Consider the following 25215-nt stretch of genomic DNA (forward strand, 5'->3'; position numbering starts at 1 on the left):
CCCTTTACAATATATTTCACCCTGTCACTGTGTCTCTTTCCAACCATATGTTCCTTTCACAAATGTATGACAGTTTATTGTTCTTGGAAACCCAATTCATTGTGAAACCGATCAGAAAGAAGTGAGTTCTTATTTTGCATCAAAACCCAGAGCCTTCACATATATGATCTCATGAGTAAAGAGGCTGGGGGAGATCTGGTTTCACTCCAAAGGTGGCAGTAGATAGCTACTTATAAGCTGATATACAAACAGAAAAGTTTGTCATTGATTCTTGACAGCAGAGAGAAGGCAGCCTTGTCATTATCTTGCATTTATTTAGCTATGTCAGGATGCTCTGTGAAGCCAGGCAAATCCTAATTTCCATCCAAGTGAAACTGTTGTGAGCTTTTCTCCATCCAAAAATAATCCGCTTTGGCAGGCCTGATAAATGATGTCGTCCTCTTGCAGTCTAAAATATCAATAACATATTTAATAAACGGGCTCGCAAGGAGGCGCTTTGATTATTAATTTGTTCATAAACAACAGGCAGATTTAGTGGTCTTTGGAGGGAAATCAATGACAAAGTTAATGAAGTAACTTGAAGACAATGAGGCGAGTGCTGGCTCACAAGTTCATTTTTCTGAGAATTACTGCCAAGGAAAATTAAACACAGAAGTTAGTTTCAGCAAGTTCACAGTGAGGAAGTTTTTTCAAGATTTGTGGCAGTAACAGGAACATTTAATTAACTTAAGTAATGCATAGAGTACTGGAGGAAGCCTATAGAAATTATTAGAGACTGTGTGAAGAACAATGCAAATCTGGAAGTCAGAAAAAAATTGTCCAAAATGTTTTTAATTTTAACACATTTTTCAGCAAAAAACAAACAAAAAGATCAGACTTGAGCATCATCATTATCCACTCTGCAAATCCAAGCTGAGCTGTCCTGTTCAGTGAGAGAACTGGTTTGTAGGAGCTGAGAGGGACCTGCATGGGCCCGTGGTGCAGACCCTGCCCATATCTAGAGTTACATAGTAACTCGAGAGTCTGTGGGGCGGGAGAGGCAACCCAAGGGAGGCGGGAAAGCAACAGAGGGGAGTGTGTATGTGTGTGACGTGCGCCAGATAGAAAGAAAAAGAAAGCAAATTAAAGGGGCGTGTGTGTTTGGGGAAGAGGGGGACTTGAGAGTGTGAGGAGGGAGTTCCCAAAGTTTTCAAAGAGGGCGGCACACATTGTACTTCAGAAAGTGTTTGCAGAGCCTCATGACACACACACACACACCAACATGCACAGAACCATTCGGGTTAAGATGCAGGCACACACGTGTGTGTCGGTTTATTAGCAGAGGTGTTCTTGACATGTCCGTGGTTCATTAACTTACGGCTCTTGGTCTGATGGTGGACGTTGGACCTGAAGAGAATAAGAGAAAAAAAACAGAAGAGAAGGGAAGAGAAGGAAAACTTTTTGACAAGAAGGATAGGAAGAATGGGATAAAAGAAGCAATGGACAAACCAACACCCAGAAGTTGAGGAGATGGACTGAGGAGAGCCGGAGAGACAGAGAGGACAAAATAGTGGATGGACATGGGCAGAGAGCGGCTCACCAGGGGATTGCTGCTGCGTTTGGGTATTCTGCTCACTGCTGTGTGTGTGTGCGTTCATGTTTACCTGGAGACGGAATGGCAGGGAGCACCTGCAGCCCAGGCACTGGGACGTCCCACCCAGTCTAATCAGAACTGGGGCCAACGAAGCAGAACCAAACATGTCTCAGCAGAAGCAGAGGAGCAGGACAGAAGCGTTAAAAGGAGAATCTCTTACGTTCGAACACTAAAGAAAGACAGCCCAGCCAGGAAGAGGGATGAAGACAGAGAGGACCCCTCGCCACCATGCTGCCCACCTCCCCGCCCGCACAGAAAGGTATGTTTAACTTAATTGCTGCGATTAAGAATCTTGCAAGGTTATCTGATCCTGAATAGTGGGAGACGGAGCAGCTCAATGAGGAGCTTTTACTCTATCCATGAGTCACTGGCTTACAGCTCAGTAATCCCAGGAGGGTGATGAAGGAAGAACAGGCAGCAGAATCAATGCATGTTCAGTAAGCGCCTCTGAAATGCTTTGAAGTTGAAAAAAGAGAGTTTGTCACCAGAGTTCCTAGCAGTGCGGAGCTGCCTGCATTTATTTTATTTTTGATAGATGTATACAATTGGATGGTTTATCAGCTGAAAATCTATAGACTACAGAGTCAACTCTAACAAAGAACCATTCAGAGTCAATGTCTATTGAAGCAGACACAGCTATTCACATACACAAACACACATGCACACACTCCAGGGGCTTGACCCTTGACCTGTGAAGGGTGTGTTGAAGTGCCGGCTTAACAAAACTCCCACTTCCCTCTTTTTGTGTCTCTTCATGCCTTTTATTTTTCCCCCTTTGATTCGAACCAGCTATTTGGTCTAGCCTTTATTTTTGTCATTGGATCTCTCTATCCATTCATCTCCCTTTTGTTGCCATCCACTACCGTTCTCCCTCCCTACTCACACATACACATACAACAAATTTGTCTTTCCTTAATCTTACTATCTTCTCTCTTTCAGTCCCCTATTGTCTTTCTTTGTACTGAGCATCTTTTTTCTGTTATTTTGGGGTAAGAAATGCTTGTTTGCCATTGTCTTTAAATCTTTAATGAGCTAAACCAACTAGCGACTGAGGAGCAACAACACGAGTCTTAAATGCCATCACTGCGGGGCTATTATGCCACACCGAGAGACGGGCACTCGTGCACCATCAATATTACATACCACCATATGCTCAGTCTCCCTGCTTCTTAACACAGAATTTGTCACATACGATGCCCTGGAGGGGCCCTGATGAAATTTCTGTGTCATATACTGCAGCCGTTTAACTGCTCTTCTTAACACCTCTTCTCGCTTTCTCTTGCTTTAGGCTCTCATCTCCAAGATCAGTGTTGCTATTTCGCTCTGTCATGTTACCTTGTACCCGTTTCTCGTGCTCTCATCCCCCCTCTTGCCTTTTCATCTCTCCTGTCTGTCTCAATTTAAAACTTCAGTCTCGCCTCCCACTTCTAACCCATATTTCTTAGTTTTTCTCCTTTCCTTCAACCTCTCTCTCTCTCTTTTTTCTTGCTCACTAGCTCAGCACATATTCATTCATTGCAGATGAAATAATGGGCTGGAAGGCAGGCCTGTTGCTCTGCTAGGAAAGATGACAAGGATGCCTCCAGTGACCATGATGAAGAGCAATGGAGGAACTTAAGAGGAGATTCCCATAGAAGCTCATTTATCAGTAGCCAAGTTGAAAAAATAGCCAATGATGATGTTTTCCTCAGACTCTTCCAGTGCAGCTTTGTACAATGTTCATGCCATTCTAAGCACTCATTGATTTAAGAATATCTGTATTATATCAATGGCTTTGTTTAGAATGGCCTGAGCTGGTGTACATCTGTTAAAATGAACCTGCAGGCCTTCTCCCAGACAAGGTTTTTTCCATTTAAAAGCGACAGTTCGTGCCTGAAGTGATCATACAGTTTTAAACATTTTGTGTTATTTTGTAGTTCTGTTACCCTGCCATGATGTTTGGCGTGTTAACTACAGTATAGCGGCTTCTGCTGTCAACAGATTGTGGAAAGATCCAAGTTTTATGTTGCTGCAGAGAATAAACATAAACTGTTAGCTGCACCGCACTATTATCTATTTATGATCTGCTGTAAAATCCAAATCAAACCAGGCGAGCGTTTTGCAACATGACTCCATCAACAGTAAAAAGGTGTGAAAATGGTGCCACTATGTTGCAGTCAAATCTTCTCTCATTCATCTTATATAGAGTTTTTGCATGACCAGCAAGGTCTTTAAAAGGTAAAGGTGAAGGAGTTTACCACGTCTGTATTTATATGCAATTAGTAAACAGAACTTATCCTTAATTTGATAATTAGTTAAATGTGCACATAGTCAATACGCCCAATAGGCTCAATGCGCACTTGGATGATCACAAAAACGATTCCCATGCAAATATAACAATAGTATCACACTGTTATGGCCCCAAGTTTATCCAGTGGAGAGGGGAGTGAAAGAAAACTACATGATTATAGCCTTTTCTCGATCTTTTATTGCCAAATACAGGAGCTAAAGTTGAACTTCAGGGAGAGCTCAGACATCAGAAGAAACAAACAAGCTCTGGCTAGAAATAAAACCACAATACAAAATCAGCTCACCCAAAAATAAAGTTGCAATGCTCAACCTAACTCCCTAACACACACACACACACACACACACACACACACACACACACACACACACACACACACACACACACACACACACAAAAACATATGTAAAAGTACTACTGAGGTTAAAAGTTTATTCTAAACCTTGGAAGCAGTTGACAAAACAATCCCACCACAAGGTCCATTTAGTAGCTGTTCTGGAGCTTTCATCATTTTGCATGGTCTTCATCAGCAGATGGAGTTATGTCATTTTTTGCTGAGCACTTTACGGACTTATCATCTATGTTTAAAATACTGTGTTTATTGTTCTGAGTTCTACTGATTTCACATATAAATCAGCAGGTCATGAACTGTATGTTTCAAGAATTTATTAAAAGTCGTATATTTTATTAGTATATGACAATTAAATAGTGTGATATACGTACTGTATAGACACATTGTAGGTGCAGTATAAAAGATGGCCCAATGTCCACACACCAAACCTTATAGGGTTTTGTGTTTAAATATTCTGTGCAATGTTGAGCTGTTGGTGAGGAGTTTAAAGTGAGATATAAAAAGTAATAATACTCTTCTTAATGTCTGTGTTTAGTATTGAGTATGAGTGCACCCATTTAAATATTGCCTCCCTTTATTTTTTATATTGGCATAGAAATCACCTCACAGCTGAAATACTTAATGTTTTTTTATCATGAATCATTTGATATAATCCATCAGTAGGGTTGATTGAGACAAACACTGAAATCACCATCTGTACTGGGGTTTGAGATGCTTGCTATACTCTACTTCTAAGAGATGTTGATTAGTTTAGTCACCTGTTTATGGCATTATATGTGTATATGGTCTCTCAACCCTGATTCAGACATAAATAAAACTCCATACTTGTCTTGTTGACAGTGCTGGGGCCATCTGACTTCATCACATCAGTATATTCATATTTTCACTCACACATTACCTGGTTGATTGATGACATTTTTACAGCATACCAACAACTGCAAGGTGTCAGCGCTTCACAGTGACAACACTAGCTTTTCTGTTATCTTTGCAGTTTGAAAATGGCTGAATTTAAGGGGTTTTAGCTTCGAGGCTCTGCTGCTCAAAATAAGGCGAAACATCATTTAGAGAGGCCAAGCTGTTTTCAAAACTCATTCAAGAAGGTGTAGTGTAGATATGTGACAGGACAGACAGTCACTGACAAATTCTTTCTCTTTTAATAATGTGTGTGTCTGTGTGTGTAAGACTGCCTAAGGGTCTGTTTTAGTAATAACCAATCAAAAGGAAATCTAATCTCTTCGCTGTCAGGCATTCACATAAATACATTCGCACACATCCTCTTTAATCATTTACCTCTTGCAGACTTTCTTCCCCGGTGGGAAAAAAGGAGAGAGATGAGCTGGTAAATTAAAGACAGACATGAAATGTGTTGGGCTAAACAACAGCAGCGGGGATGAAGGAGGAGAAAGAGAGACACAGACAGGAAGAGAGAAAGATGGAGGAGAGCAGACGCAGCATGCACTGATGACTCAGCCTCCTGACATTAACACAGTAATAAACAGACTATTGCCCTTAAGTCAGAGTGACACACACACACACACACACACACACACACACACACACACACACACACACACACACACACACACACAATGCATTGCACTCCAACGCATTTCTATCTCTCTAGCTGAAATCTAAAAGCTTTTAAAGACGAGTAGTTGCCAACGGCTCAAAATGTCAGCAGAAGTCACCAGATGACGCCATATGCTAATTTGCATAACTACGCTTCCCACACTCACCTACTGCCATTGGTGCACATAAGAGAAGCAAGTGTGTATTTCTGAATCATTTCTACAAATCAATATCTAGGATAAATACATAATACAATAAATAATCTACACCCAAGCTTGCAGCTGTGTGAGGCTGTATTTAGGCACAGTGCTGCTTTGAGCTGAACGATGCTGAGAGTCTGATGTGTAGCAGGTGTAATATTACCCTGTGCCCCCATTAGCTAATTAGCACCAGTACTGGGCAGTAGTGCAGGATGCTGAGGTGTGGGGACGCAGTTAGCCGCCAACAGAATAGCAGGAATGAGCCAAATTAACATTATTTATATGTTGTGTCTTATTAGCTGGCCTACGGACATTACACACTGTTGATGCTACATTCAGGATTCAGGATTTGCCAAGGATTCAGGATGGAAGGTGACAGATGAGACTGCATGCAGTCACTGGGGCTAATGTTAGGATAGCTGTTGACGATCTGTAGGCTATCCAACGTATCTGATATAGCTTGGATATCCTTTGCTCCAGCTCAGCCATCTTCTGGTTGAGGCGGGCGTAGATATTACAGCCAGATGGGGAGGTAAGTGGAGGCATATCTGTTCAGGTTGAAGCGGTTGCTAGGGAGACATAAAAACAGCAATGGCCAGTACAGGGGTCTAAACTCGGTATATTGGATGACCAACGAAGATGGAGACGCAAAATGTGTTTTGCAGGAGGTGTTCTGCCCTGTCCCACTCTGTATACTTGATGGTGGTTTTTCCATGAAGCACTGAGGTGTCCGAGTTCTATCGCTGTGATTTTACAGCTCATCAGCACTGTCAAAGAGAGCTCTATTTCCAACCATATACTGTAAGCCCACATTAGACAACAACACTTGACTTATGTCTACTCTGTAGGTTATACAGTATGTACAGCAAAGAGGTTTGCCTCTTCTATTGCTCTTCTTCTAGGAAAAGATAATTGTCAGTATATTTTCTTCCCAGAGGTTCTGGTGAGTTTCTCATTATCCCAACCAAGGGTCTGTTTTTTTTTTTAGAGGTTGCTGTGTCCTCTAAGAAAAAGATGACTGATATTTTCAGGCTACATAAACAAACGTGACTTGACTGAGAATCCTTGCGTTGTTTTGTTATGTTATGCAACTTCCTGCTTCCCTTCCCAGAGCATTCAAGTAGCTGAGATATGTAGCTGTTAAACTTTATGTGACACTGACCCTCCAATTTAGGAAGTATACCGTCATAATAAGCAGGGCTAAAACACTGTTATTACATAGTTGACTTGTGTGGTTCTGCATCAGCATAACATTGACTGCACTCAGCTTTTTAAAGAGTAGTTAGGCAAATATAGCAGCAGGAAGTCGCCCTAGCAGTGAACTGCAACAAGTGTCTCATTACTCCTCATATAGTCAAGCAACTTCAAGGTCTGCAACTTTCCTCGGTGGTGAAAACACAGTCCTGGAAGAGGAAATTAGTGCTTAGAGCAACAATTGAGACACAGCTTTTCTCAAATTCAGACAGCATGTTCCCATAAGTCCAACTGCTTCCAAGTATTTCTTTTCTCTTCCTTTTCTGAACACAATATGTTCAGTTAGCTTGAAAAGGGATTTGTGCTCAAGTCCTCTCTTAAGTCACTCCTCCCTAACATTGACAGAAACCAAGCACAAACATCTCCAAATTAATGTAGAAATAAATTATGAATTTCACTCCATAGCCATCTTATCAGTTACCCCTGCTCTCCACAGCATCCCATTTCACAGTGAAGGTACTGTGAGTGTGAGCGGTGCAGAGCTTCTCTACAGGAATTCTGTCCCAGCGTCACTCAGAGATTTCTCCCAAATAGGCCGGCTGCCACTCACATGTCATACACACTCAACCTCAAAGCCTGGGCAGGCAGGCAGCTCGTAGATCACAACAGAGCGGCAAAGTGGAACAATAAAAGGTAAACTGTGCAACCCCATGCAATAACTGATCTTTTTATCTCATTTTTGTATTCATACAGTGAGAGATAGCAACCATTAGTAGAAAATTCTTTTTTGATGTTGGCAACATTGATTGATCGTCAGAAACACAAACTAAATATTATTTGTTCACCCACAGCCTAGTCAAAGAAAAATGAAAAGAATCCAGTAGAGAGAAATTAAATGAACACTGTAAAGCCTTCTGAGTTGATGCTAATTCACTTAGTTTAGATAAAACACAATATATTGTTGATTATGTTAATTAATTCCACCAGCCTGCACTTAAATTCAAATAATTTTTTTTTTAATCAGATGGGACTTAAGTTAATTTATTCACAAGGCAAGTATTAATGAAGTAATTACTTTTGTTCAAATAATCATCAGTGTGATTCCAATTAATACTTTGCTCCCGAACGTTGATTAGTTCAGTGTTGGGATAAAGCGAGATCAGAAAAGGCCACTTTGTGCTGTCTGCGCCAACCACTGCCAGCCACTTTTGGGCCCCCAGTAGGAATTTCTAATGCAGAAACCCGGTGACCTTGGTCATGTCTTGAAGCTGAAAGAGTTCGGCTCAACAGAGGGAGAGGGAGAGGGAGGGAGAGGCTGTTCCAGAAGAATGAGAGGGGTTGACTTCTGTAATCCCAAAGGTGTGACTGGAGTCAGTTCTCAGGCATCTTTAACCTCTAGCTGGGGCATCTGGGGAACCAGGGAGTCACAAGAAATCAGCAGCTTGGAAGCTGACATGTCACCTGGGTCATAAACTCCACTCCCTGCTCTTGAGCTAAAAATGTAATCCATTGAAAACAGTACCTAGTGCAGTGATATATAACAATTACATTGACTGCTTCTCCAAAAGTGATATTTGTTTAAGCAAAAACATGTGTTTTAATTCACCATATAGTCAGCAGTGCTTATCTTGTCAGAGAAGCTTGTTGAATCACTGAATTGCCAAAAATGTAAATGTAAAGCTAGGGTGCCTGAGGTAAAACTGAAATGTAAATATAGATAAAAAGGTTGCAGCAGCAAGTTTTCAACATGTAAATCTGACGTGGTGCAAAATATTCCGTCAAAGCTCAAGGATTAAAGGACTAGAAATACACTTATTCACTGTTTTGCTGAGAAAGGACTAGAAATACACTTATTCACTGTTTTGCTGAGAGTTAGATGAGAAGGATGACACCACTGATGTTTGTTTGTTAAAGGTTCAGTGTGTAACATTTAGGAGGATCTATAAGCAGAAATGGATTTGTCTCCAATATGGATGAATTTATGCTATGCTAATGGTCTAATGGCTCCAGCTTCATATTTAACAGACAGATATGAGAGTATGAATATTCTCATCTGACTCAAGAAAAGAAAACAAACAAGGTTATTCTATTTAGTTATTTTATAAGTATTGCTTTAAGGTCGTCTGTAGTTGCCACATGCAGTGCAAAACCTGCAAAAGTATGTGTTAGTGTTATTTGGTAAGCAACAAGAGCAAAATAATCAGCTTTTACTTTAGGCTCACAGGAACCTTGGAAGCAGCTTACATGTACACAGTAAGGTGTAATAACTCTAGGCAAATTTAATCAGAGCAGAGAAATTAATATGTTTAGACATACGACCCCTTTGATTTCCAGTATTTTTGGATCATATAACCGCAGTGACATCGCATCTCCTTATGCACACACCAACCACCCTGGAGAAGTAAACAGCTCGACACAGGCACACAGCCTTGCCTGCTCAACGTGAGATTAGTCCAACCATGACCAAGTCCAACCAAAGAAAACAGGTCAGTCTGGAATCTTTGCCAAGTTATGAGGGGGAAGAAGCACAAAGAGACCTTTCAGATAATCAATCACCCCCTCTTTGCAGACGTCTACAGAAACATGACTATTTAATTGCCAAGAGAACTGGTTTACACACTATTAAACATGAGAAACAGCTGAGAGTGTATCTGTAGCTGAGAAAATATTACTATTTTTATTGGGTCGTGAGTCAGAATATTATAGATCCCGAATCAAACTCTTTAAAACTTTGGTTGTGGAACTTGGCTGAAAAAGGTCCTCTTGTGATCCCAACTTTAAATAGATTTCCCCCATGGGGAAATTCAGGATCCATACAAATCCTGCCTCAAACAAGATAATCAGAACCATATGTTGCAGATGGAAAAACCCAATGCACTTTAAGTTATTGACTGAATAAACAGTGGGTCTGTTGTACGCACTCACTGGTATCAGACAAAGACTCCAACTGGAGGGGAAAAAGTTGGTGTCAAACTGTCAAGTCCAGAGTCTCCATCGCACAATACTCCCCTCAGACATGGACGCCTTGTCTGGAACATTCCAGAGAGTTCTCAACCTCCCTCCCAGCTGATATGAATGAGTGTATTGACCTCTGAAATGGGACGCCCTCGCTCCCATCTTTGCCACGCACCTACACTGCCCCATCCGTGCACACTCACCATGAATACCTGGTTCTAGCAAATGGCACTTTGTGTGTCACCAAAAAGCCTAAGGTTTGTTTATATAGCAGAAACCCATTTGAGTAGCATTTGACGTGTGTGTGTGTCTGGTTACAAAGACAACAGACGCCACTTAGCCCCAAAAGCAACAGAGTGCCAGTGAACCTCAAGAACAATCATTTAAAGAGCTTGTTGTTGCTCTAAGCCTTGTTTAAAACCCTGTTTGGAAAGAATATTTTCTGCCTCTCTCTCTCTCTCTCTCTCTCTCTCTCTCTCTCTCTCTCTCTCTCTCTCTCTCTCTCTCTCGCTCTATATCTGCATATTTATTTGATAGCTGATACTGAGTGATAATGAGAATGAAAAACATATGGAGAGGAAGGCACGGAGTAGGGAGATGAAATTAGAAACACAAACACAGGCTGAGTGAGAAACTACTGATATTAATCTCACAGAACAACCATGAACACTACCAATTATGCTAAGATGCAATGATCAACATTGCCTACTCTTATAATTTCTTTACATTTTCATATTCAGTAATCGTTTATGTGTTAAACAAAGAGTAACATGATGAGCCGAGAGAGAAAATTACCACCTGTCTTCGATCATCTCGCTGTCAGTCTCTCTGTTTTTCCAGCTCCATCTCAGGGGGTAAATGTCATATGGTGCTCAGCGTGCTCCCTCTGCTCTTCCCAAGTAGGCATCAAACACAGATCTCATATCTGGGATGTTGTCCAGGAAGACAGGCGCACACTTGCATGGATAGACTCACACACCCACACACACCGACACACACACACACACACACACACACACACACACACACACACACACACACACACACACACACGTTTTAAGTGCAAGCCTGCAAACAATAAGACCCCATCTGTCTCTTGAGACGCTGGCCAAGAAAAGAGGGCCCGATTTAAACAGGATGTGTTTGTACGTGTCACGCTGATCACCTTTTATCTGAGTTGCATCTTCTGCACGACCATTACAGTCGATGTTGTGATGAACGGGAACATCTGTACGTGTCCGTGAGTGATGTTACCACAATGCAAATGGAAGGTGACCGTGTTTCCAAGGCAACAGCCAATTCTACAGAGATTTAAGTTGATAGCATGTGCCGTGACAAGTCGAAGGACTCCAGAGAACACACTTTAAACTGTGTGCGTGTTTGTATAAGCCCATACATGTATACATACGTGCGTATGTGAAAGAGCGAGAAAGATAATAACATTTCTGATAAGAGCAGCTGTTAGTGGTTAAACGGAAACCACACGTAACTGATGGAAATCTATCAAACCAAGCCACACACAGCTGCCTTTCTTTTTAAAACCACACACAGCAGTGAGTTATATTACGTATATGTTACAAAGCTATTAACGAATGCAATGTCCCACTGTGGCTTTGTAAACTATCATTTTTACGGCAAAGCTACACAGATATGTATGTTATTGTGGTTCTGTCAGCTACATGAATGCCATGTACTTGTAATACCTTGTTTTGAATGACAGCTATCTGCATAGCCATACTATTATATGTCTTTCACATTATTGCTGTGGAGTGCACAAATGGCTGTCTTTGTTTACCCTTTCCATTCAATGCAAAGACAGTGCTGGAAATGGGCAGCAGTTAGAGCAGCCTGAGAGTTGGAAGCTGTCTAATTTGTTCCATTGAATGGAGCAGCACTGATTGTTAAGCATTTATTTTTTTAATTTGTAAGTTTTCTGAAGGGTTCGGCCTTGCCACATAAAGAAATTGATCCTGTCCCTTTATGCCACCATTATCTGATGAATTTATATGTCACTCAAGTCTTAAAGTGTCCTTGTGTCTGTCATTTATCTTCAAGTTCAAGAACTTGTATTGCCATATGTTCACTGCCACAGCAATGACAGTGAATGAGTCATTGGCAATGACTCCCTCAGACAATGCTCAAAAAGTAGATATGAAAGGAAAATCATGCAATTAAAAATGAGAATCTAAGATATAAAATGATGCACATGTGAAATATAGGGGTATAATATAATATATAAGTAGTTATGTATATGCAGGTTTACGGAGTATACCTACTTATTTTTACACTACTATCACTATATTTAGCATTGGGTATACCCACTTCTAAATCTCCTCTAATGCGCATCATTTAGTAGTTTTTTGCAAGTTGCATTTTCTTCCTAGGATGGTGAAAGCATAACATGGTTGTCAAATTTTCGTGGGTTGATGAAGTAAGGAATAAGGAGTATTTCACTCAGAATGCATAATTATGTAGCTGGCTTGCCTGTCTGTGGGCCAGTATTGATTATTGCAAAATCTGCACCTTTTCTTTGGCTAATGTTAATCTCATAATGATCCTTGCTCCCTCAAGTCAAGCAGCAGAAGTTAAGTGACAATGTGCAAATACTGGCCAGGGTTTTTATCTTTTGCAGACCACTTTAAAAAATTGGGGCATAAAATAAGATAAGCTAAAGTAAGCGTATACCCACTTCTCCAGAAACGATATCACTGATAATACATATATAATAAAATATGCCATGCAGCTCCTTTGAAGGCAGCAAGGACTGATGTGGTTCTCTGGGTCCAGCCCAATATATTATGGATGGTTGTAGAAATGCAAAAAAAATGGCAAGAACTGCTCTCACAGATCAGCTATGATTTAAGCTAGATGGACACAGAATGAGGCTGCTGTGTAGGCGATCGCACAAATTGCTGAGTGAGAACAGGCATGCGCTGGTCTTCCATCAGCTTTGATTCACGGCACTTGGGCAGATAGTGGTACTGCCAAGTACTCTGCAGAATGAAGTGTAAGTGTGTGTGTGTGTATGCGCGCGCTGTAATACAACACAGTGTGCAGAGCATGAATGTAAAGCCTCACTGTCAGATAATATTCAGAGGTTAATTCAACTCCACCACAGCACCATAAACATATCTAGTATCGTTTCAGTCATTTTCCAATTCCCTCTCTCTCTCACACACACACACACACACACACACACACACACACACACACACACACACACACACACACACACACACACACACACACACACACACATTCATACAGTCTCATCCTTACAATAAATGCACACCAGATGTGGGTTTGTTAGACTTCTCCTACGAAGGAAAAATAGTACAGAGAGGAGAACAATCTTTTTATCCTCCATCTACACCATCTGTGCCTCAACCTCCAATTTCTCTGTCTTTCTCCTCCTCACACAGACACAAACACTTCACTTCCACCCCCCTGCTCATGAATCTCTCTACTCCTCCACAGGCTTCTTCCACAGCATCACTCTGCCTTAGAGACTGAGGCTAAACTCTTCTGAGATTACTGCCTTTATTAAAAAAGATCAGCGTAATCCTCCGCTTTAATTCTGTTATACCCTCTCTGTCTCACTGTACCCTGGCAGTGAGCTGGGATTGGCCGTTAAGCCAGGCCTGCCAGAACACTAGAGATGACACTGCAGGAAGTGGAGACAGCTGGGTCTGGTCTGACTGCCAGACTGCCCATCTCCCAGATTAGTCAGAACGATAGAGTTCAGTGGCTGATTCTTTGTGATTATCCTGTATCATATCATGCTGTAAGTATCAGTTGTCCGAAAATATACTTTTTTATTTTGCTCTTATTGAAATCATTCTCAATGTTTGGCACTGATTGGTCTAACAGCAACTGATATAACACAATATGCATTAAACATACAGCTATAATAGCGTCCACTTTTGCTGTTCTAAACAGCCGGGTTTTGTATACAGCGTTCTTAAAGGATGAGAATGATGATATTCTAATTTTTTTTTATCCCATCAAAAGATCAAAACCAATAATTGATTCTACTAACAAGTATTGTTTCTGTTGGCAACGCCTGATACAGCTTAATAAAGCTCCTTTGTTGTCCATTAAAAAAACACATCAATTAGCCACACCTTTACTGTTGGTAACATGTTCCTTCATTATGATGAACATGGGTACTGTTGTTTATTTGAGTTGATACCATTCTGCTGCCATTAGTACTCACTAGTGTACCAGCATGTATCAGTCCACAGTTGAAAACAGTCCCAAACAAATGTATTATTTATTCCTGTTTGACTCATTTTTGTTAAAAAAACTACAGTGCTACAGTACAGTCCTTTTTTTGTTCATGAGCATTTTCAGTAGAAACTAATGCCCTTGTGACTGACAGAGTAGGGAAATTGGAATGTATTGGGAGACAGAAAAAGACACTCTTCTCTTTGGTCTTTGCATCTAATTCGCTGACGCTAAGAAAAATATAGACTAACCTTTAAGTTCTTTAAAGGTCCATGCTTGGTGAGAAAACTAAAACTCTTTTCAGGAGTTTTTCAGTGGGCTGAACTCAAACTATTGGTCAACAGCAGCAGGTATCTTATTAAATCTTTCACAGAAAATATGCACTGAAATGTCCTCTGATGGACAGGAAGTAATACAGTTTACAATAGAGTAACACAGTTTACTTTTCTATAAGCAGCATCAGCGGGTTGTTTACTTTAAATGAGCATGAGTGATGAGTGATAGCCTACAAGACTAAACAAAGAAAAGGACAAAACCTACACTAATCAAAACTTTAACTAAAAATAATTTGACCTGTAAACACACATTCTTGTTTTACTCCAGATATCATTATCTCATGTATAGTCTTACACTCCTTACAGTACCCTTTTACTGTAAACAGCCTGTCAGTCAACTTCCACATGTGTTCATTTACACTAAAACCTAATCTTGTCTTTTGCTGTCATCGTTTCTCACTTGAATAACTTGAGTAAACATCACCACTACCTGGCAAAACTGGGATGAGCTACCATGACAACAATAATCAGAGGATAATTTGAACCTAAAACACCTCTCAAATGACAATAATAGAGAAACAGTGGGAGGTAAAGAGAAAGGAATGCAAGATTAATTATTTAAAAAGAATAACCATAAATTAATCAACAGTTGTGTTTCGTAGCAATGTGTGTGATCTCAGCCCCACATCCAACAGATTATACCATTCATCTGTTATTATGTCACTTAATGATACACACAATCTAACTGTTTCATATCACATTATGATAAGATTATGATAAGCAAATAATGTCTTCTATGTGGTTTATGAGCATATTCAGCTGCAACATGGTTGTTACATCTCGTTTCCCATGATCCCATCCCATCCTAATTTTCAGCCAAAACATCGTTGTTTATCTTTATCAAGTAATAACTCTCTGATAATTGTACACCCATCTGTCATTACAGTTATCTAAGTATTACGTTGGTTTTGTTGCTGTTCACGCAAATAAAAGAGTACTGGGAATTTGCTTGTGTCTTATGTTTAATGATAGCGTTTTGTTTTCACTTTTTCCTGAGTTATTATTATTAGCACAGTCCTCTGGAGCATGACTACTAGAAATAAGAAGCAGGCTAATGGGAATCAGCACCGGCTGTTTCATTAAACCACTATCTGCCCACTCGTCTTGACCTTGACCTTGGCACAGAGGTACTGTTTAGTTTTTACCCAGGTCGTCAAGAAAATATAGCCCGTTAAAGAACATTTCCTACCTTCAATGCAATACTGTTAAAGAAATATTCAACACGATGTTGAACTGAAAGCTTTGACCTCTTGACTACACAGCTTGGTGGTATTTTTCTGAAGCATCTGGACTCCGGTGAGAGCAATCACAAAAAATGAGCAGCAGGTCTGACACTCAGCCATCCTGGCACTTTACCAACAGACGGGGCTGACTTGGCAGTACGCCTTCTGTTACCTTATGGTTTTCAAATGGGCAGACACAGCTCACCTGTGGCTTGCTCCTCTGTGACACTTGATAGACGAGTGGCAATTTGTTTACCCGAGCACTGATTGTGCCATGTCCTCTCAGATGCTCTGACCACACTGTTATCGATCATTATGTATTGAGTTTGTTTAGTCTTGGTGTGTAACTTTTCTTCTTCATCCAGGTCCATTTTCCTATGTATTTGTCCCATTTTAAGTCCAAATCCCCCTCCCACTTTTCCCTTCTTCTCACCCGCCTTCATTGCTTTGGCAGACAGTCCTCTCTTGTTTAATCCAGTCATCTCTTGTTCACCCATCCATCCTCTTCTCCCCGAGGGATTATTCATGCTTGGCCTGGCTGCTCACACCTCTCTCACACCAAGCTGAGAGGCACAGATCCACTTACACACCCAGCCCCAGCAAGACATGCAGGCCATGCAGAAAAGCCCTATAACAGAGCGATCAAAAAATAGACGTGGAGGTTGAAAAAACATCCCTTTTACATCCCTAAGAAATAAAGTGATAAGTACAGGCAGGAATGTATCAGGATAAAAGACTAATAGAATCCAATTCAGTTAAATTTTCACCCCTGAGAGAAAATTAGTTCTATTAACTTTGTCTCCAGATGAATTAAATTAATCATCTCTTTTTCTTTATCTGAGAGTTCGACTGCTTACAGTGATCACGCACTTCAAATGACACTTTGACGTCTTTCAGGTCTCAGATTGTCACATTTTAACCCCCAAAAAACTACCACAACCTCCACTTCAACACAGCCAACACTTCAACTGATATTGGTTTTCAGTTCATACACTTGAGCTGGCATTGTTTTCTTTCAGGACTACCACTTTCATGGACTCCTCCAGCTCAACTGATCACCTACATTTCAACTGAATCTTCAACTCCTTTCACTGCTTTCACTTCAACTGCGTTTACACTTCAACTTCTTCCAACACCTCTAGTTTAACTTTTACTTCAACTTGTTTTACTCTTTCAACTATATCAGATGTTTCAATTGCAATTTTTCGAAGGCAAGCACGCATACATTTTCTTGCCAGTGTCATTGCACCAACACATTTCAGTTTATACACTTTAACCGACAGTAATTTTATTTAACTTGAATCAACTAACTTAAGATTCATCACTTACTGACATTTCAACTTCTTTCAGTGCTGGAAGGTATTAATTGAGTTTTCACCTTCACTTAGTGCTCACACTTAAATTGACAACTTAACTTAAAAACTATACATTTTCAGCAAGGGGTACACATGCATTTTCTTTGAATAGTGTTGCCTAACTGTTTTAAGTTGAGCTGAGACTTTTTTTGTCTGTTTTTGTCGGTACAACTGTTTTCGGCACTTTAATTTCCACTGACTTTCACTTCACTCAGCATTCACACTTAAAGGACCAGTGTGGAGGATTTAGTTGCATCTAGTGGTGTAGTGCAACACCCTCTCCTCACTGTTCCGTTCCAAGCGTAGGAGAAACTAATGTGACATTGAAAAACACAAAAGGTCCATCGTTCCATTTATATCAAGGCAACTACCTGAAATGCCGTTGCCGAGGGTGTAGTTTCTAATGTCATGGGATTAAGGTCTAAACAGCTGAGGCTCGACAGTTGTGAGTGATGATCTGCGTGTTTGTTATTAACACTGCTTACCTCTGCTGTCCCCGAGGTGCTGATGACTTGTTGTTGCTTGACTGAACACAGGGCTTAACACTAATCTCATCACCACTCTGTGATGATTCAGCAGTTAGTAAGGGCTCATAGTTATGTATAATACACGCATAGACACACAATCTCTATTTTGGATCTCAGTATGTGCAGTAAAAATCATGTTGTTAGATAAAGGTTGGATTTATTTTTAACTAAAGTCAGTAAGAAAACTCCTGAGCAATGCTGGTTTCCTGTGAAGTCTTAGACCTTGGATGCACACCTCCTCCACTGGCAAATTTGACCAATAATTCCTTTTCTTGTCTGTGTTTATGTGTGCATTTGTCCCTCCCTCCCTCTGTTCTTTCCTTCTCCACTTTTCCCTTTTTTCCCTCCTATTTAACCCCACCTCATATGCTACAACCATCCAGTGAGTCCATTGTCCCAGATATCTGCCCTCTGAGCAGTAGTCCTGTCCCAACCTGTATCAGGCTGCATAGGGCCTGATAGCTGAGTGTTGCAGGGAAGACTCAGTAAGAGGATGAAAAGGGCAATTCGGATAGAGAGAGAGAGAGAGAGAGAGAGAGAGAGAGAGAGAGAGAGAGAGAGAGAGAGAGAGAGAGAGAGAGAGAGAGAGCTTTTGGAGTTTTCAGAGTCTGGGGGATGCAGAAAGATGTTTTAGATGTTATTTGTCCACTCATAAAATAACAGACTGACATGCAGTCTTTCTGTGTCTATAAAACTCTCCTGACCTCACAACGGAATTTTTGGAGCAATGTTGACTGGAATTGTTTTTCTGTTCTCTTGCCTTTGCAAGAGAGTTTTATGCTATGAGATCTGAATAAAAAATGTATGGAGGAATTACAGCAAAGTCCCCCTGTGGACGCGTAGCCCGAGGTAAAAATCTGAAGAATGATAACAGATCTAATACTGATCCAGTGAACTCTTTTTTTTGTTATAAAAAATACAGATCTGTACTCTATCTGTATAGTCCTGTAGCACATTAAAGATGATGATATAAACTTAAATTTATTTGATTGAGTACCCTGCTGAGTGGCTATGTAGTTAATTAAAGCTTAATTTTGTAACATTTAGGAAGATCTATTGGCAGAAATGGAATATAATATTCATAGTTATGTTTTCATTAGTGTATGATCAACTGAAAATAACAATCGGGTTTCCATTACCTTAGACTGAACAATTTTTTATCTACATCCTCTTCTATTGGGTCTGTCATGTTGAATGAGTGGTCTCGGTGTGCTTATGTGTGCGTTTATGTAAGAGGCAAATCAGGAAAATCAAACTGCAGAAAACAATGGGTATAGACTGAAACCCACATGTGCACATCAATCACCCTATTTGTCCTGCAGGGTAATTACGTTGATCATGCATCACGGGTGCAATTATTTTAAACTGAGGACTGAGACGCCGAATAGAGAGAGAGTGGCAGAAAGAGAAATGAGATGCAGAACGTTAGAGCCAGAGGAACGGGAGAAAAGAAAATAGAGGGGAAACAGAGGGATGACATGCTGGGGAGAGAGGAGGGAGGGAGTTAAGACACGGCAAGCATTCAGATGTTTTGACACACCGCAAATCGATTAAAGGCTGAACGCCAAACAGTGAATAGTGTTACGTGGATCTAATGGCTCTGCAGCCATTAAAGGGACAGCTGATTCTCTGTGTTAGCAGGTCCAGGACCAGCATCAGTGAAGGAGGAAATGACACACATGGTGCTGTCATCAATAATGTGTTAGCAGAGCACTGTGAGTGTATGTGCACATGTATGAGTTTGTTATGTGAGCGCACAAGTGTGTGCTTGTACATTAGTAGATAATCTATGTGTGTATTTGTACAAGTAGTGCAGATGCATGTGTGCATAAACATGTGTAAAGGTGCCTGGGTATGTGCATATGTATGTATTTAAAGGCTTCTAGTCTACATGTCGGTGTTTATATGATGTTTTTAGAGCTCTGATTTTCAATTGTCATGCTGATTAAGTTCACTGAATTGGAGTAAATTGAATAATACAGTATTTAAGTATGTGTTAGTGTGTATTTGTATGTGGTTGAGTGAATGTGTACAATCCACTGTCTTGTGAAAATATGAGAGAGTTGACCTACACACAATCTCAACTGGCAAAGGCCACAACCTCCAGTTTTACGGCAAAATGCACAAAACCTCTTTTGTTTAAATCAATAGTGTGATTGTAAAAGTGTCTGAGCTGAAGCCCATTGTGTTGAGCCTGCAATTGCAAAGTTAAACTGGAGGGCATAAGAGAGAGGAAGAAAAGGAAGCACGGAAACATGGGGGTGAATTCCAAAACAAGATTATTTTCCAAAACAGACCTGATGTCGCTATAGTGCCCTTTACAGATTGTTCACCAGATGTGCCTACAGCATCTACAAACCCAAACATGATCTTATGAGCTGAGCCAAAAATCATCTGTGCATATCCATGGAAAATCTGAAAATAAACTGCAGCGCACATAACACACTGATGAAGGCTTGAGAGTCCCGAGCAGGGAAGCGCTCTATCGTGAAATCACCCAAGCTAATTTATACCAGGGCTGCTAATGAACACTTGGCCATGGTGTTTGACCCAATAAATGATTGTGAAAGCAGCAAATGCATCATCGCTGTTCCGTCCCTCTCTTTTTTTTTTCTCTCCCGTTCACTCGCCTTTCCTCTAATCATAAACAGACACATTCCTTTAGAAATGAAGCAGGCTATAAAACAGAACTCTGCCAGGTTTCAGGAATGTGATCACACAGCAGCACTGAGCTGCTGCTGCCAACTGATGCTGAAGTCTGAGTGTTTTATTTTTCCGCTGTCAGACACAGCTGGACTTTCTACAGTAGATTTTTTTATGCACAAGAATAGAAAGCAGACCCCATTTTACTAAAATAACAATGGAAATTAACTTTAGGAGTTTATTTGTCACTAACACACAGGTGGAAAAAAATCTTCCACCGAGCACATGGTGACCTAGTTCCATTTCCATCAGTGGCTATACACAAGTGGATTATAATACCTGAAAGAATAAAGCTCGCTTTGTTGTTGTCCTTGCACTGGATTTCTTTTGAGTGGCCTACTTTGATGTTAGCCAATTGTCAATTTTTATGTTTGTTTTTTTTTCAGTTTTAATGATTACGTGTGTGTGTGTGTGTGTGTGTGTGTGTGTGTGTGTGTGTGTGTGTGTGTGTGTGTGTGTGTGTGTGTTCCTCTGCAGACTCCTCGGTGGCATATAGACTTGGAGCCCTGGGCCAGTGAGAGTCATTCTCTGGAGGATGAAGCTAAAAGGTTCCTCCACTACATCACAACACCACAAGTGAGTAATCATTGTTTGACTTCTTACCGGTATTTAAAGTAAGTTCTGGTCATATAGAACTAGATTTATTTATTTTATTTCATGTATTTGTAAGGGACTGTGTACAATATTAAAATAAATGTTGTCATTGTTTCATTGTTTCATTTCTACTCCATTATAATTCAATGAAAAATATTGCACTCCTCTATTTATTTGACAGCTATAGGTAGGCCTGCATATAACAGTATATAAAACAGTTATATACCTCCACCAAGTTCAAGTTCTTTTATTGTCGTGTACACAACAATTACAGTGAAGCAGTCACTGGCAATTCAATTCTTAGATCCCAAGGTTACTTTTAATGCTTCTGGTACATTTTGCTAATTATACTGCCATATTGTAATTTAGGCAGCATTTTCAATGAGTATTTTTTATAGTATGGCCACATTGCAATACCATATAATCATGGAGCGCATTAAGAAAATTAAGAACAAAAGTAAAATATAGAGCGTCACTCTCTTTTTTATTTGGTTAGTTGGTTTAAAGCACACATAAAGATGCAACAGTTACATGAAAGTGTGAAACAGAAAATAGGATTGTTGGTTTACTGGCATAGTTTAATCTGTTGATTTTATGTGAAGAGAATCTGAACAACTCTTCAATGGGTACAAAACGTATGGTCTATAAACGAGAACTATAAATCCAGTTAACTGAACACTGTAACCAGAAGCATAAGTGGAGCATTAAGACCGTAGTTTGCAGACAGATAATTGGAGTAGTTGTCGCTACTGAAGGCCAGAAAGTACATTATTTTGACAGGTCTTTGTTATGCATATCAGAGCTAACCTGTATCTATCAGGCTCCACGATGGAGCTACACTGACACCTCGTTCACATTCAGCTCAGCCAGACATTATTTGTCTTGCTCGACAGCACACACATAATTCATTACTCTATTGATTACCATACTGATGGAACTCACAGCTCCTCTATTCATACTTAATCAATGAGATGTTGTGGTGTGTTTGTTGGTTTATGTCAGTATTAAATTACTACAAATCGATTAAGATGTTCAGAATCATAATTTGAGGAATATCAAGGGACTTGAGAAAGCCTGAAATTCTGTAACCTTGTCCCCATTATGAAGGTAACGCTAAGACCCAGTTTAACTTTCACTGTCCAAGAGATACAAGGACATTTTTTGGATTACATGTGCTGCGTTTTGTATTGTAATGAAATTGGCTCAGGAATAAATCAGCAACTTATCTTTTTCCCTCACACAATATAGTGAGAACACAGAGTACCCCACTCCAAATGACTAAGCACTCGTTCAATATCTTTCACAAAGCAGACATTCAGCCCATAATGAATTAGCCCCGGGATGTGTGTGTGTGTGTGTGTGTGTGTGTGTGTGTGTGTGTGTGTACATGTTTGTGCAGCCACTTGTGAGTATTTGTGTGTGTGAAAGTAAGAGACAAGGACAAGAACAGAGAGGAAGAGATTGTATGAGCGTGTGTGTGTAAGTGTGAGTTTGTGGGAAGCTGTCCATCATACACAGTGACAGGCGAGGGTGGAGGGAGTTGGAGAGTGCATAGCAGCATCCTCAGCTGTAATGCTGAATGACACAGTGCCTGGTGGAGCTGTTACTCAGAGAGATGGCCTTCGACACAACTGTCCAATCAGTAGCAGTCAGTGTGTCTTGCATGCATGTATGCACCAGGACACACAAACATAAGAGGAAGTGTTTCTATAAAAGTACAACAGCATGAAACTTACTGTAGGATCATTCTTTCTGATGAGCAACAATAAGTAGTCATAACCGTAATTAAAATGCATGCTCAATGAAAATGTTACCTGAAAGGGTCGATTTTTACAGCTCTGTATTCCGTACATCAGTGTTCAGCAGTCAGCAGTTCAGTGCCACTGATAAGTCTGCAGATGTGAAGTGGCAAAATAATCAAGAGTGATTTTGCATTTCATTGCACACTGTGCATTGTGTGCTGATGAATGCTTTCAGCTGGAACACATTAACAATGACTGGCACAGTGGAGCGTGATCCAAATTTATTTAAATAGATTATTGCGCCACCCACATGTACAATACAATTCTTGGGCTCTTTGTAAGAAAGGCACACCAGGTAACTTTTATTTCCCCTTCATCCAGTGACTCTGCACTCCCTTCCTGTCAGACCTGTCACTGGCTGTTCTGATTAGAGCGAGAGGTCTATTCAAATGGCCCTCTGAGAATAACCTGATCGTGGTGGAGGGGTAAGAGCGTCCCTGTGACCCTGGGAGCTGTGTTGTCAGGGGAAAAAGCTGCTGGTAGGAATTGCCCAGTGCAAATTGGTCCCAGGTAAGGGGCCGGACAAACACCCCACATGAATTGGCCAAGAAGGAGCTAGAAAGCGTTGCTGGGGAGAAGGACGTCTGGAAAGGCCACAGCAAGGAAACCATACCGAAGAGGATTTTTTGAAGCTGTAAAAAAAAAAATCAAACTCACTTCACAAGGGAACTCTGTTGTTGGCCTGAGAATGAAAACATGCATAATGAATCGTTTTAAAGGTCAATTTAAAGTAAACAAAATATGTGATTGTATAAGAGGCTGGGATACAGTGCTCATCGTTGCCTGACAACAGAATACTTTTTGAAAGCACCCATCGTTTCTCCTTTCTTCACTGCTTTTATTTCACGTTCTCACAGCTGTAAAACATTTTGCTCGTCCTTCATTTCAATTAACCTGAGCGAACACTGTGAGCTGTAAGTTTTGGACGAGATAATACACAGTGGACAATACAAGAACACACACACATTCAGACACACATGCTAGCTTGTTTACACTTGAATGGAGTACAGTAGAGCCACAGATTTATGTTTCGCATCATATCTGAGCCAATATTGTTCCTTCCTCTGCAAACTGAATCTCTGCAGCAGACGGAGCTTTAAGAAACCAGACAGCAAACATTTGAGCGGCAGCTCCTGCTCTGAAGCTTAGTCTTTTAAACTGCAGATGTACCGCGCAAAACCAACAAGCTGACATGTATCCACGTGTTAACTGTGTGTATGTATGCACACAGTTTATGCAGGTACATGCTTAATGTAAACATAGAGAAACTCACATAAACATTAAACATGTAGCAGGTTCTGGTTGAGAAGGAGCTGGTTTGAGCACACAGTCTCAAAGCTAAGAAGTAATAAAAAAAACACCAGGACGATACTTTTGTTTTTGTACAGGGTTCAAAAAAGAGCTTTACGAGAACAGCATCTTCTATATCCATGAGACAAATACCACAATAAATATGTATTTGACACATCAAATTATTTATATATATTAGAACTGTTTAAGCAATGTTAGCCAGTTTTATCTTCTCATAAAGGTTACACAAGGATATATATATACAGCATATTTATACAGGACCTTCAGTTACTGAATTGAAACAAACCCTGACAATCAACATATGATTTGTCCAGCTTATAAAGTACACGAGGAAAGACTACTTCTTTACAGTTTCCTTTAAAAAAAAAAAAAAACTTTCTTGCATTCACCTGTTCTCTCACTCTCACTGTTTAGAGACTTGGCAGTGCTGCTGATGCATCAGCCCCAGCACACACTAGGCCAGGGTCAGATTCAGTATCCGTTTCCAGAGATTTATGGCATTTCTGTAAAGATAGTTTGAGAAAAATATGTTCATCACATCAGGTCAGCTCACAGAGTGCCAAGCTACATCTTGACTTGGAACTGATTGTGTGATTGTTAAAACTCCCTTGCACTCCCCAGTAACTAGTAATTCGAATTACGTAATGAATAAAAAGTAATGAGTAATATCCAGAGCGAAATTCTAATAATCTAAAGCTCAAGAATGCAAACTCTGTTGTCCTGTTCGTGCTTGCAGTTAGAAATCTTACAGTAAATGACTCATACGTGGCTCAACATCCTCCATAAATCGAAGTGACTGTTTTTATGTGTACAGGTGTCGTGTGAATCATTGACTGGCGAGGAAGCTGCTCAGCAGGGGGCCAAAGGTGCCTGGACTGCATGTCTGGACCCCAAGTACAGCCTGGCCCACAGAATACGAAGCAAACGCTGCAGGGTTTACTCTTTCGG

General features: G+C 40.4%; 1 protein-coding gene across 1 annotated transcript in view; it reads left to right on the top strand.

Annotated features, from left to right (window-relative positions):
* The first annotated feature begins 1195 nt into the window (after positions 1–1195).
* Positions 1196–25215, top strand: part of mettl24 (methyltransferase like 24) — a 36283-nt gene continuing 12263 nt past the window's right edge. The window contains exons 1-3 of the mRNA XM_051408446.1: positions 1196–1892; positions 21038–21136; positions 25082–25215. Of these exons, the coding sequence (XP_051264406.1) occupies positions 1554–1892; positions 21038–21136; positions 25082–25215 (572 nt within the window). The 5' untranslated portion in view covers positions 1196–1553. The remainder of the gene's footprint in view (positions 1893–21037; positions 21137–25081) is intronic.

This window comes from Dicentrarchus labrax, unplaced genomic scaffold (assembly GCF_905237075.1).
Source record: "Dicentrarchus labrax unplaced genomic scaffold, dlabrax2021, whole genome shotgun sequence".
Taxonomy (NCBI): Eukaryota; Metazoa; Chordata; class Actinopteri; family Moronidae; genus Dicentrarchus; species Dicentrarchus labrax.